The sequence below is a fragment of the Tinamus guttatus genome, unplaced genomic scaffold (assembly GCF_059628265.1).
Source record: "Tinamus guttatus ecotype Peru unplaced genomic scaffold, ASM5962826v1 Tinamus_guttatus_pri_ptg001027l, whole genome shotgun sequence".
In the NCBI taxonomy this organism is placed as follows: domain Eukaryota; kingdom Metazoa; phylum Chordata; class Aves; order Tinamiformes; family Tinamidae; genus Tinamus; species Tinamus guttatus.
Genome location: NW_028289561.1, coordinates 13,570 through 28,603, shown reverse-complemented (window position 1 = coordinate 28,603; position 15,034 = coordinate 13,570). Strand labels below are relative to the sequence as shown.

The 15,034-nt window shown below is 34.9% G+C and overlaps 1 protein-coding gene across 1 annotated transcript in view; it reads right to left on the bottom strand.

The window, feature by feature from the left end:
- Positions 1 to 14,615, bottom strand: part of LOC104565757 (potassium/sodium hyperpolarization-activated cyclic nucleotide-gated channel 1-like) — an 88,020-nt gene extending 73,405 nt beyond the window's left edge. Inside the window, exons 1-2 of the mRNA XM_088538353.1 lie at positions 14,601 to 14,615; positions 12,800 to 12,961 (exon numbers count right to left, since the gene is read on the bottom strand). Coding sequence (XP_088394479.1) covers positions 12,800 to 12,961; positions 14,601 to 14,615 — 177 coding nt within the window. The remainder of the gene's footprint in view (positions 1 to 12,799; positions 12,962 to 14,600) is intronic.
- Between the last annotated feature and the right edge of the window lie 419 nt (positions 14,616 to 15,034).

Genomic DNA, 15,034 nt, shown 5'->3' with positions numbered 1-15,034 from the left:
AGGAGGATAACATTAATAGGATCAAATAGTTACCTACTATGGCATACAATATACAGGACAAATCCTGTATACATAAACAAATCTCCAAATCACATTTATATATAAAACGTGCATATAAAATATTAGTATTTGCATATGTGTTTGATTTTTTCTTTCTTTTCTCTTTTTTTTTTCTCCTCAAAGAGCTCCGGGCTTTTTCTCTTGCCATCTTAAGTGCCAAGGATGCTAACTACTCTTGCTCTTTCCATCTATTTAAATATTTTCTTTTCTAGACCCCTATCAGCTAAAATAACTGGTAACAGGGAATAAACTAACAATTCTCGGATTGCAGATGACAAAATTAATATTTATCCACTGGTATAATAATTATATAAATCAACGATTCCTCTGTCTAGATTTATTTCATTTTCTTAGTTTATAAGCTTTTCAGATTTGTGAACTGCTTCTGTCTTTACAAAGGAAACTTGTATTGCAAATGCTGCTAAGAAATAATTTTCGGTGTCTGTACCAAGAAAAAAAATTTTGCTGAGTTAAACTAAAACTGCTAGGAGTTTCATTGGGTAATGAAGAAATAAATTTCCTCTTGTTTTGGAGTTGTAAAAAATACTCATAAAATGAAAGAACTGGAGATGCTTCCCTTAAAAAAAAATTCCAGTTTGGGATTCAGATACCCAGATGGAGCACACAAAACCTCTCTGTCCAGGACGGTGTGGGTATTTTCATCCAGGTCCCCTGTCTCCTAGGAAAGTGCCTTTACCATGCTCAAGGTATAGTGTATTTTAAAAGGCTTTCCTTCCAGCGATCCTTCAGGTATCAGTCTCTTTTGGATAAAAGTAATTGATACGGGAATTAATACAGAACCATACCAAATTCATTGCAGCTGACAGTTGCAGTTTTATGTACACTAAATTGGGCAAAATAGGCTACCTGCTGTGAGGGGAAAAAAAAAGCCCTACTTCGAGGCTACAAGTGGTGTTATTAATGTCACAGCATTCAGGAGGATGCATAATCATGACCTTAGCTCTTGCACAGCTCCATACAGTGTATCTTGCTCCTTAACTATTTTGTAGCATTACCCTATTACAAGTATTAAAAAAAAAAATGATTGAATTGTATATCCAAATACTTGGATGAATGTTCGATCTTATGTTTGATCCACCTGTATATATATTCCAACAGGATCTCAATCTCAGTGTCATGAATTACATCTGAATCCATACTGGAAGTTATTACGTAGTCAGCATTAGATATTATCACAGCGCAAGCTAATCACATTTCAGACATGTATGTGGTCTATCTATGGTCTATTTCATCTCAGGATAGAAAGGGCTTAGCAGAAGGAGAAAAAGGCCCCATGAAAAGGACTGACAAATCATTTAACTCAGCTTGGATTCGCCTGGGGATTTTGTTGCTGAAAATATTTGTCAATGTTTTTTGATTTTTTTCCCTAGTAGTCAATAAGCTCTTGTATAAGCAGTCTCACATACTGTTTTTTTTTTTTTTTTTTTAGTTTCTATGGGGATTTTTAAAAAACTTGATGCTGAATTAAAAATGCGAAGGGTAAAAAAGATAGTATTGCTTTTTTTTAATTGAAGGGTACAAATTTCAGCATTTACTTGTTCTTTTTTCACTGATTTAGGTGACGCACAGAAATACCTTAAAAGAATCACTGTTTCTAATGTCAAATTCTATAAGTCATGTACACTACCACCAATTTAACTATATAAAATCAGAATAACAATAATTTCAGTATTTTTCAGTTTCTGATGTATAACCAAAGGGTTTGGCAAGAGCAACTTTGTTCAGTGTGACAAGTTGGAATTTTCCACAACTGGACTCCAATGTGCTGCTCTTTGCTATATGAAAGTGAGATGCTACCATTTCTCTGTTACTTGCATAGAAATTTTTTTCATTACAAAGCATTTTTGCACTTGCCTCATAAGGCAATTTTTATATAACACATTCACAGATAATATCCTTGAATTGCTTAAAACCCATCTTATGAAATAAAGACTGCTGTGTTTGTTTACATATTCAGCTTTTCTTTAAGATAATTGTTAAATATTAATAATATTTATTAGGTAAATATATTGTACACTAAATATCTCCCTAAATATCTATATTTCCAATGTATAGATTAAAAAAAAACATCAATGAGATGAAAACAAATTCAACTATCCTGTAAAAAAGGGCATTTAATTTCTTAGTTGACAGCTGTTTGATCACTGGTTCCAGATTAGCAGTAATCAGTTTAAAATGTTTTAAATGAAATGACATTAATTTGGAAAAACTATTAAAGATCGTAATTGTGAGAAATACCAAAGCTGTTTATCCAAGGACTGATTATATAATCTAGCTTGATGACATTAAGAAATCCTCACATTTGTACAAGCAACAATCACTGATCATTTGTAATTAGTTTTGTAAGTATATGCATTAATTTAGCAGTTATCCTAAAGAACAATTTAATCACAGGACACACTTGATTTTTGCGAGTTTGTTTTCAAGCCTGTTCTCTGACTGGAGGTTGTTATCTTTTACCTCATAATTTCCCATAAACCTGTTACAAATTCCTTTTTGTAACATTAACTTTTAAGGTCAAAAAATAAATCACAAAAAGGCCAAATGGGACCTTTTAAAGGGCAGAAAGAAAAGGTGAATTATTTTTTCTCGGTTGGATTAAGAAAAGGTTTCTATGTTACTGGAATCTATGGAGGTTATTACTAGGAGATTTTTGTTGTCGTCAGACAAATCATTTCTACTCCCACATAGTAGTTATTTCCCCAGGCACAGCTTATCTTCCCTAAGCCATACCCCTGCATGGAGATATAAATTGATTTGAAAATCATGTAAGAGGAAGCTATTGCAGGGATGCTAGTGGCTTCCGAATTTTGACTGGGTTGGTTACTTTTTCCTTTTCCATCATGATAGCGCGTGTGTCACAGATGCTCCATTCAGTTTGCAGGGACAAAGACTCAGGAATTAAATGACATGATCCTGAACCCAGATTCCTCATTCTCCTTCGGAGACGTGAAGCTGGAGAGGGGAAGCAGCCTTTCCCTACCCAGAGCTTTCCTCGTTATCAACAGCACACGGGTGCAGTGAGGTCCATTGTAGCCTGTGGGTTCTCATGAAAATGACAGAGATCTGAAGAAGGGAAGATAGATGTTAATCTTGGCAGGTTATAGAGAATGTCCTACACAAGTAAAACAACAAGGATCAGAGAGCATTTCCAAGCTCTGTAGCTGCTAAATATGTTCCTGGCATGGTGTTGGTCCACTAATACCAAGCCTACCTGGGAGCTGATAGGGGCAACCTGGAGTTAATAGGGGCAAGAAACTGTTTTTCTTATCAAATCCTATATCATCTAACTTCACTGGCAAATCTTCCCAACTGTTAACTTTCTATAAAACATCTATTGACCTCAAAATGTTCTGGATTTGCCATCTACATGTCTACAAGCATTGATTCTGCTCTCCTACATTTCAGGATAACAGTTATGTCCATTAGTAGTAATACATCCATAATAAGACTAGAATCAGGTCATTATACAAAACCTGTCATTTCAACATTCATATATATATATTGATATGGATATACAGCTTACATACTTGCTCATCAATCAAATATATAATTTACTGCCTGTGACTTTATACAATACCTTAGAAAGTCACTGAAATCTCAGACAACAAATCACACCAAAACACTACCTATGTATTTCAACTTTCCAATAAGTTGTTTGAATATCACAGTGGATAATCCAGTCAGCCAAAGGAGAAATTTTGCAGCGATCATTGTTTCAAAACTTATGCAATGGTGAATTGGTGAAGCTACTACCATGCTGAGTCTATATTCCTTACCTCAGCTACTACTACTACAAATCTCTAGTTGTTTTCTAAAACACAGACAAAGACGAGGTGGAATCAGACTTGAGAGGATAAATATCTGCTGTTATTCTAAAAATCTTAAGAAGTGTCAGGAAGAAGCATATATTTTAAGTGTATGTACATACGATTTAAGGGAAAAAATAGTACTGTTCAAGAGATTTAAGAATTCTGAGCGTATTAAAGATACCATATCTTTTTCTCTGCTCTTTTCAGTTGGTGGAAGGAGATGGATCTGTTTACTTAGCAAACCTTGAGCACAGAATCCAGCCATTTATGAAATGCTTTTGTAATGCAACCACTGAGAAAAGCTTTGTATTTTCAGCAGTAGTTATCGGTAGTCAAGAATAGGCAGATGATAATGCGAGCTTAATATAGCACAGCTCTGGGAGACAGCTGCAGGAGTGAAGTGACATAAACCTGGCTTGTGATTCCACAGCATGCTGCTTTAGGAAGTATAAACTAGAATTTCTACTGTCACTGACGATATTTACAACCAATTTAGAAAAAGGAACTCAGCAGAAGAAATTGCACCTCTGTATTCCATTAACACCCCAGACTAGACAGGGGATTATGTGAAGTCTCTGATCCCAAAAAATAAAATGACATCTGAAAATAAAATGCTTTTGAGAATGGACATTTAACATTCTGAGTGCTATCACCATTCTCTGTGAATCAAAGTAATTTTGAAGATATACAAAAGCAATGAAGAAAACTACTAACCTTAGTAAGTCACAGAAATATTTATTATTAGGAAAAGGTCAGGAAGACAGTTCATACAACAGCTGAAAGGTAGATAAACACAGATATATGCAAAATAATAGCATCACAACACTGTCTCATTGAGAACATCTCAAAATATTTAAAGTCTGCTATCTGATTTCCCTAGTAATACCTTCATACTTGTTCCATATATATATATATATATAAGCAAAATAATCTTTCATTGTAAGTATTTTTAGGAACATGTCCTTAGAAATTAAAAAATATATATTTAATTGTAGATTACAGTAGATTAAAATGGACTAACATAATCTACTCATAAAACCAAATATGTCTACACAGGGTCGGAATATGCTTTAATCGGCTTAAAAATGAATCAAGGTGAATCATTTCTACTTTCACACAAGGAATACCATAAGAGTTGCAACAACAATTCAAGGAGTTCCAATTTACTACATTACACTTTAAAAGATAGATCTTTCCAAGGCAAATTGAGGTTTTGTATCCCATAGGCAAATTCAAGTAGCTTTCTCTTTAAAGATTTTTTTTTTTAATCAAATTCTGTCTTCCCTTTAAGTAGGGTAGTTTTTAAGCCACAGATTCAGTGCTGCTTTTAAAATTGTAATAGTTCTTTTCCAGCTAGCTGGCATTGAAGGCAACACTTTTCTTGTCTGGTTTTTAATTTGCTTCCTGATCAGGTGCCTTTGAAATATTAGGCTACTCCTGGTTAGTGTATAGTTCGTCTAAAAAATGAACTTACTAAATACATGAGCCCTCAAGAGGCCAGCCTGTTTTCTGGTAAATCACAGTCCTTCATCAAATGCTATGTAAAGCTGTGAATGATTTTATTAGGAAGTGACAGCGTGAAATAAAGAAGTTTTGTATCTGAAATCCTACTTTAGCTCTACAAAAAGAACAAACTTCAGTGTCAAATTGGGCTGGATCTGGGTCAGAGGCTGTTCTTTCACTGCAAACTCATCTGAGTCTATGAACTGTTCTTACACTCACATGCCCTAAAACTGCAGGTGCTTCCAGTGTTTGGAAGACTTTCAAGGTAATAAGGAATAAAAAGACAAAATGATTTAGTAGTCTAAAACCCCACCCCAAAATGATTGATGATGATGATGCTATCTGTTTTTTGTTTGATTGTTTTTTAAAAAAATAGATTGGGAACTAATAAAAATTCAATCGCTTCTATGTTTTAACCTAAAACATAGAAGAAAGTTCTAATTTTTAGAGTACCAACTACTCATTCTGAGTGAGGAGGAGAGGAACATACTCCTTTTCTCTGTTAAAGCTTTTCTGTTGTCCTTGAAAGACCTGACAGAGCATTACCCTGTAGCACTCGTCTGATACTTCAGGACAGAGACTAGGAGTCATAAGGGTACAGCTCGGGTTCTAAACCAGAGTTTGGACATTACCTAATCTCTGAAAAACCACCCAGGGTTCAGGACTAGGACCTATATGGGATCTTAATCTTCAGACAAAAGGTGATGCTCATCGTCCTTTACTCTCCCTGCCACAATAGTTCTTTTCTGTGAATTGGGTAGCTACATACAAGTGTGATCATAACGGAGCCTATCGGTGGGTAATTATCGCTGGGTCGTTAAAGCTCTCTTCCAAGCTGGGACATGGGGGTTTGAGGGTAGGTTGAATACTCCAATTCATGATGAAACATTTGGAACTGAGTTACTGTCTTTTTGTAAAAGATACTCTCAAAACAAAAGCAAATAAAATATCAATGAGAAGCAAAACGTGTTATAACCTTTTGAGTATGAATACCCGAAACTATATAGATAATTAAATTACTTCTGGAAGATTTGTTTCCTCTCTAGTGTCTGAATTTTTCTTCTACCTCTGTTTCAAGGTATGAAAGTTACCTTCTTCCTCATTTGAAGAGCCAGTAGCCAGTTTGAGCCCTTTGCACTGCACGTAACACTGAGTGCCTAAGAGCAACAGAGTGAGCGCAGACTGTACAATGACATGATAGTCAGGCTATTGTAAATTGTAAATGTAAGTAATTTTCGAAGTTGGTGAAATGGTTCTCTGTGAGCACCTACTTTGATGGACTGTTTTCAGTTTTAACTCCTTTGTAATACAAATGATCACGGATAAAATTAATACTTTCACTAAAGTTAAAAAAATTATGAAGCTTTATATCTCCCTGTAAATGATTTTGCACATTTGTTTTTCACCTTTGAAACCTCTATGGCTCAATTTGCTCGTGTTACTAGCATAATTACCTCAAAATGATAACATGGGAATGAATGAATGTGAGTAAGCTGTGAAGATGAATATCTTCATTGTCCTTTGAGATTATTACCGCTGAGGCTTGAGTTTCACAGAATCTATAACAGTAAAACCAATATGTTTATTCTGCATTTCAGATTATCAGAAGAAAAGAAACCCTTGCCCTATAGCAGTGGTGTATCTTAAACAGAACAGATAAAAGAAGCATTAAGAAAGAGCTCAGAACAAATAAATATCATTTTTAGGGAAAAAAACCACCAGCCATGATGGTAAAAATACTTTTAAAGTGGATGCATACTATGAAGATACTGTGTTGGTCACAGAAACTTCCGTAATACTTGTGATCTATTTCCTGTTGGCACTGATTAATACACAGACCAAATACAAATAATGAAATGCTTTCAATAATTAGGAGGCACAGGGAGCACTCGTGCTCTGGTCTAAGCACATAAGAAAACTACTCTCAAAAATAGACAATGCAAAGTACAGGAGACATCAGCAAAATAATGTATAAAGTCATAGTACAGGCAGAAAGATAAGAATAAAAAGTTATTGTTAATCCCTTTTTTTAAGGGATGTTCTAGGTCTGCAAAATTAGATGACCTTTTAACCTATCAGAGAACAGAAAAAAAGCTTAAGCCAAAACTCCTGTGGTCTTCCTAAAACCTCAGCAACTATCGTAAAAATGAGAACTTAATTTGTTCTCCTCTTCACTGATTATGACACACTGAGTTAAATCAGTGTCCTCAGCTACCCCATTTCTCTAGTACTGGCTAGCTTAGCATAAAACTTTGGGATTGCAGCTAACACTTGTCTTCATTCTACATTAAGCATTTCGTGTCATTTAGCACTTCCTGTCTACAAAATTTTCATCTGCAGTTTCTTTTAGCATCATTTCACATGAACTAATATAATCTCCTGAGTCAATATATTTTAGGCCCACTTCTTGATCCCTAACCCCTTGAAACAGGCCATAAACTGTACCATTACTTCATCATCTTGATGCAGAAGGAAGTGTTTTGACCATCAGAGGTTAAAACACTGTTGTATGCAAGAGTGATGAAGACCAAATAACTGAATTTGAGACAATTGCTCATACCAGAAGAAATATTATTTTTCAATGTAGAATCTCAAAATCAGTTATCTTAATCCTAAGAATGGCAATTACATTCTAATTGTTACAAAAATATGTTACAAAAAAATGTTACAAATTGGTAGAAAATACCTCAGAGTAATAGCATATCTCAAGAACTCCTGAATGACTCTAGTGGTCAGATGTCTTGTATGCTCCATATTTTCTGAGCACTCAGTTTCAAATCATGGGATTTGATTTACACCAGAATTTATTGCTCAAGGTGGCAAATAAAGCCTGGCGAATCTATATTTTAAACATGTGTTTAAACATATGTTTTTAGATATGTGTAATGCTTTAACAAGCATGCAATGATGACCATCATGAAATGATCAAATGCAGAAAAATCTTATGATATTTTCATGAGGTTTTCTTGATTGTCTTAATGACTAACCATAATGAAGAAGCTACTATGACAATACATTACCAAAAAGGAGAAAAATCAAATATTGAATAACTCATCAATGGCTAATCCATTCCTTCAGCTTCACTGAGTAAAACAGATATCCTACTGAAAATAAAATACGGGCTCATATAATTGAAAATGGTTTCCTTGCCCTTGTGTTCCAAGTGAAATCTTATCAAAATATTTCTTTAATTATTTTAATTATTAAGAAATGTTTAGAATTATGTGTATGGTTATTATTTTGTTGCATACTATATATATGTTAGCTTAAATTTAGCACACTGTAAACAGCGTTTATGAATTTCCCTATCAAGTCTTAAAGTCTTCATTTAATAGGTAAAGGCTTTCAGACTTGGCAGCAGAAATTCCCAAATCCTTCTTATTGGTGATACTGTCAGAGATAATGATATGAAGTCAAACTTTGGGCTTCCCTTGCCCCTGAACAAATGTGCATACACAGGGGAGTTAAGATAATGCAACCCCTCCTCCCAGCAAATCCAAAACCTAAAAACAATACAAGAGCTGAAGCAATCTGACCTCAAGGACAGTGAGGAAGAAACCAGAATACCTCAAGGGTTCTTGCTGAGCAAACATTGGCAGACTGCCATGAGAAATGCCAGCAAAGCATGGCATTCTCTTCAAAAATCCCTTTTGGCTTTTAAAATTCTACCTTCAACTTAAATTCTATACTCCCAATTAAATTCTACAGTTTCATGATAGATTTTTCTCTGAACATTATATACAAAAAATATGGAAATTGGAAAATTCAGGTAAATGTCTGCTTAAAGGTTTGTCTGTTTTCTTAGTCATACAATTATTTTCCTAGTCACACAAGCAAATAGAATCAGGAAAGGAGAAGTTGTGGGTCTCTGAATATGGTTACTTCAAGATCGCACACACCTTTGAGACTTTGTCTCAAAAGGCAAGAGCAAAGCAAAAGGGAACTGCATTACAGAGTACAAATACAAGCTGGGCACATTATTACATTGAAGTTAATATCTCAATGCTATCTATCTGAACTTTTTTTTAATATGACTTAGGCTGCAGACTGGTACAGTATTAGCCAATGGTGGTCATATTCCCTTCACATAAGAGGCTTTCTATTTCATTTCATAGTCTCTTTCTAAGTCCACTGTGACATTTTTAACACACTTTCAAAGATAAAAAAACAATCTATTTGTTTTTCTTTAATTGCATTCAGTCTCGTTGTTCAGAAAGGAAAAAGGAAAAATTAAGGAAAAATTTCTTAACAGTGAGGGTGACAGAGCACTGGAACAGGCTGCCCAGAGTGGTTGTGGAGTCTCCTTCTCTGGAGATCTTCAAAACCCGCTTGGACGCAGTCCTGTGCCACGTGCTCTAGGTGACCCTGTGTGTGCAGGGGGGTTGGACTAGATGACCTCTAGAGGTCCCTTCCAACCTTAAGCATTCTATGATTCTATGAAAGGCGGTAAGAAAAATGCAGCTTGATTTCATTACCCTAATGGTTGCTGAAGTTAAATTTCTTAGGCTCTCCATTTAACCTATGTTATTTTTCTTAACAGTGCTTTCAAAAATAAAATCTGATTACGTCTATGGAATATGAAGCTCCTACAGAAGAAACAGCTTTCAGGCAGAGGCTTTTAGGAGAAGTTCTTGCACTGTGCAGGCTGAAAGCAGCTAATGTGCAAGGAGCACAGGAGGCAGCTAGGGCAGGACGAGTACATTGTGCTTTTTGGATTTAAGAGACAGCATGTCATCCTCATGACATCCTTATTTCCTTTGCCATCAAGTTAACTGCAAAAGCTCTAGCTTGCAATCAAACACTGTCCTGTTCCATATCAAACAATAACTTTTTCTGGCTGAGCCCATACAGGTTTAAAAGAGACTTTAAGTCAGTGCTTTAATTAACCAATTAAATCTTATTTCTAAGCAAGGCTAGTGTATTATCCTGAGATCAGCCATGGCAATGATGTTTTTCAGAGCAGCATACACTGGACTCACATTGTAAATCCCTGAGAATGTACCCACAAAACCTCCATCACTCTAAGAAAGAAAAAAACACCAAGAGGGTTCATTTTGACCTTTCTCAGAGTAATCCTACATCATTACTGGAAGAGACAGTTGAACCAAAGTCCAAATGTACTTAGATGCAAGGATTACCTTTATTTAGTAAACTACTAAAATCTCTGAGAAAAATTTATGCATAGAAGGGTATACCTTGATAGAAGGGTACATTAGCTAGAGTTACACATATTTCTTCTTTCTGACACAAGATGTCCCTTTGGTGACCGTCATCACCAGTTCACAGATAAAGACCTCCGGGTCAGAAGAAATAACGAGATACCTTATCTGACTTCTATGTCAACAGCATTTCAGTCCAAACTCCAGTTTTAAATGCAGTCATTTTAGTGAGAAAAGTGTTTAAATACTGACCAGATTAAATTGTTGGAGGCTACAGCACACCATGGGAGTATGATACCCCATTTCCTAAAGTATTTGCAATCAGAATGTGATACCTTTCCAAATTCCAAAAGCTGAAGTTAGCAGGACTCTGAATGCACTAGCATAGCATACAATAATGATAATTTAACAATAACAACAACAGCAACTTCCTTCTATTCCCTCTATGATTTCAGAGGACTGATATTCATTAATTGTTTCTTTGGCTGTATTCAGTTCTGAAGACTTCACTTCCAGAGGCTGGAAAATAAAGAGGAAATGTCTCCTAACATTTTAATGAAGTCAGAAGAAAAGTCCAATTGTTTTCCCCAACAGTGGCCTTAGATATACTGCTGATTCCAGACTGTCAGGCTGTAACCCTTTCTCTTGCCATATGACTAGAAGACTGCATACGCTGTGAAAATAATCTTGCTCAATTTTCAGATGGCCTTGTAATATTTGTTATTAGCAACAGATTCAGCTGCCACAGAAAAAAAAATGTGTACTCAACAGCATGTGGCCAGTTAGGAAAGAGTATTGTTTCCATAAAAAAGAAGCAGGCAGAAAGAGGGGTCTCCATGTGAATGTGCACTGCCTTCTTAGACTAAATGTAACTCTTTTTATGGTACAGAGACAATTTAATAGATAAATGTTCTGTAAAGGTTAAATATTTCAACTAAGTGTAATACAAGGCTTATTTCCTCTTACTCTTTAGCATGACTATCATCCAGATCTTTGGCAGTCTGGCAGAAAATGTACCCTTTCTAACTGTGAATGAAAGATATTACAAAGCAGAATCCAGAATGCACCAAAACGCAAAGACATGCCAGTCAGCATCCTGGTGACCTACTTTTGTATAGCAATTCCATTTTTGAAGATATGCCACTATATTTTGGGTGAGAGCTGCACAATGAGGTGTCAGCAAACATGCTGCTTATCATTAAAGATGTTGCTTGACGACTGCAAATACTTGTCTGTATGACTGACATTCTTAGTCATCGAGCTCCCACAGTGATATGGGGTATCAGATTCCAAAAGGAACAAATATGTTTCTACAACAGTTATACACAGAACTGAGCAAACTGCCTATCTACTTATGACAGGAGTAAAGGTACCATTTCATGCATTCTAAAATTGTAAAAACTGGAAACATTTTTCAGGTGCTTTGACTCATTTCTATGTTTGGCTTTTTTATCAGTTTCTCTAATATTCTTGAATTTTAATTTGGAAGCAGCTAAGGTCCTCTAATGAATGTGTCTGAAATATTAGAGAGTTGTTTGGTTTGTTTAGATTTTGGGGGCGGGGGGGGGGGCATAGGTACATTTCAACAACTTTCTCAGCATACTTCCTACTATAATGTTTTATGTTTTACCTCATACATAGTCTGATTTATAACTAATTCTTCACAGTCATTGGTCTCTAAGGCACATGTAAAACAAGCCCAATACTGTTAACCTTTGGTATGAATAAGGCATGTCCAGAAGGCAGCATTCTGCCCTTGAACTGTCTGTTCATACAGACAAAAATATAACAGAAGTAAAACTAATTCCCACAGCTTACTTACAAAAACTTGGTAAAGGGTTTCATGAGATGATTCAGAACTTACTTGACAAAACAGAAGACAAAATTAGATGAAATAAGTTAGATAATATGATTTCACGAGTATTTTGAAACTATAACCATAATTGACAGTGCTAGTCAACTTATCCCAAATTACATTTTTGTGGCTTTTTTGAGGGAATGAGGATTAAAAAAGTAAAATGATCTGAAAACTGAAAGTATTTGTTACATTTACTAAGAATGATTCGATATAACATTATTGGTGATGAGGGCTGCAAAAAAAATATTAGCTTATTAGCAAGCCAACTAACAAAACAAAAAGCAAGCTTGAATAAATTGTATAAAGTGTGTTACTAAATATGCTGTTTAGAAACTGTTTAGAAAAGTAATGTTTAAAAAGCACAATGAAAAATGAACAATACTTACAACCATACCATTTAGGGACACCCAGCAATCTGGTGGGAAATCCTGGAGTAATGGTACTAAAAACTGAAGACAACCATCCCAGTGGCAAAGCAGCAACATCATTCCAATGAGATTAAAGATTCTCACTACAGCACTGGCCAGGTCATATGTCATGTGGAATATCTGTAGAAAAAATGTTAGATTATTTACATGATGAAACATGTAGAAAACAGAAGCACAAACCATTTACTTGTCATCCAGGTAGGTTAAAGAAAAAATAAGTACTGTGCTGAAGTTCTAAAACAGCACAGATCTCTCAGTAAGGTTCATAAATTTGAGCACACTAAGTTGTGCACAGAGCCATGCTGATAAAACCAACTATTTGGTGCATGTAATAGTTATTGAGGTGCCTGAAAAATGCTTATTTTGCATCAGAATTCACCATATAAAGTACTTAGAGCCTTCTTTCAAACTTCTTTCTTCTTTCAAAGGAAGCAACTTTCACAACTTGCTGGACTCACAAGTGCAGACAGTCCTGATAACAGGACGTAACGGAAATGTTGTCAGTGAAAATAGGATTTCCACTAGAATATCTCCCTGAAAAGTCAAGATTAGACAGAGTTTATACATATTTTAAACAGAGATCACAACTTCAAGAAGAATTTCCTGTTGCTTCAGAAAACCAAATTATTACATCTATACAATGTGGCTGGATAAAAATCAAATCCCTCTGTTTCATACTGTCTCAAGCTTCTCATTAGGCTATAGTGTAAGAAATCAGATTTTCAGAATAATTCACTGAATTGGATACTCAGATTTTGAGTTTTGGGGTTTTTTGATGAATCACAAATATGATGATCAGAGCAATGCTAAGCACTAACATCTTCACTCCTTTATCTACTTAGGCTACTTAGAAACAGAAATTTGCTGAAAATATGCACGTATGCATTTCTGCTAAGCACATGAAAATCTGTTTCTGTGAAATGTCTCAAAGTCCACAAAACAGGGCTTTCATAGATATAGAATTCCTGAAACCCGATCCTGCTTCTGTAACTATAAGTTTAGGTTTATATATAGGCTTATATTGTGCATATATACTGCAATCACAGCTGCACAAAAATGATTATTCTGTGGATTTTTCACTGGAATGGAGCCCATTTGTGGCATAGATTCAAATTAAATAGAAGGTCTGAATTGCAAAACTCACATCTTCAAATTCAACCCAAATAGCTGGAGCACTGTGCTCAGATTAAAGGACCTTGCTGAATCAAAGAGGTCTGCTGTTGATTTTGGGCTTAGCATGACTGAATAATTGTGTTTGTTTACTTCCAAGTGAGTAGTATCTACATTTGCATCAGTAAGAATTATTAAAAATGCATAAACATATTCCAGGTTATTATTTGTCTTTCTTAACATGGTAATATTATATCAGGACTTCAGCAATAGCATCCATTAATTTTAACTGCAGTGTTTTATTGTTCATTTTTTGTGTAGTCTAATATATGTATACTTTATTATAATAACTGATAAATGTGTATTAAAGAAAACTATTTCACAGGGCAAATCTTAAGTAAATATAGAAAAATCTTTTTAAACAGCTCTGCATATTCAAATATTTTTCCAGTAAATAAAAATTTGTTTTTTTTTTTTCTAAAAGAAATTTACCATGGAAATATGTGCTTGGTTTAAAAAAAAAAAAAAAACACACACACACATTTAAATGACCAAAACATACACTGTAAGTGAACAAAAATATTTGCTTACAGTATCATATTGACATCTTTAGGTTTGGAGGGGGAGAGGTTTTTTTTTAAACTAATACCCAAACATCCCCCATGGACTAAAGTCATATGTTGTATGTCCAGTATTTTGTTTTTCCATTTCTGAAAGATCTATTATAACATTCAAACAAAGGGGCAGAAGAAGTCATATTTTTACAGCATTTTTGTTTTATAATTTTGAAATAATAAATTACAGTGCCTACATTAATGAATTAATCCTTATTATAACTTATAATTTAGATCATTGGAACATCGAAATTCAAGAGGCTGATACCACTCATTTCAACAAGTAGTGACTTGCTAATAGGCAACCAGTAGGTCAGGAAGAAATTTGAGCAGATCACAAATCGATGCAGATATCCTGATTTCACAGTACAGGTGTCCTACGCATTTAAGACAAACCTCTTTGTTTGAAGAGACACCTTAGCAAGATAATACTCATAAAAAAAAATCAAAAAATCAAAAAATCAAACAG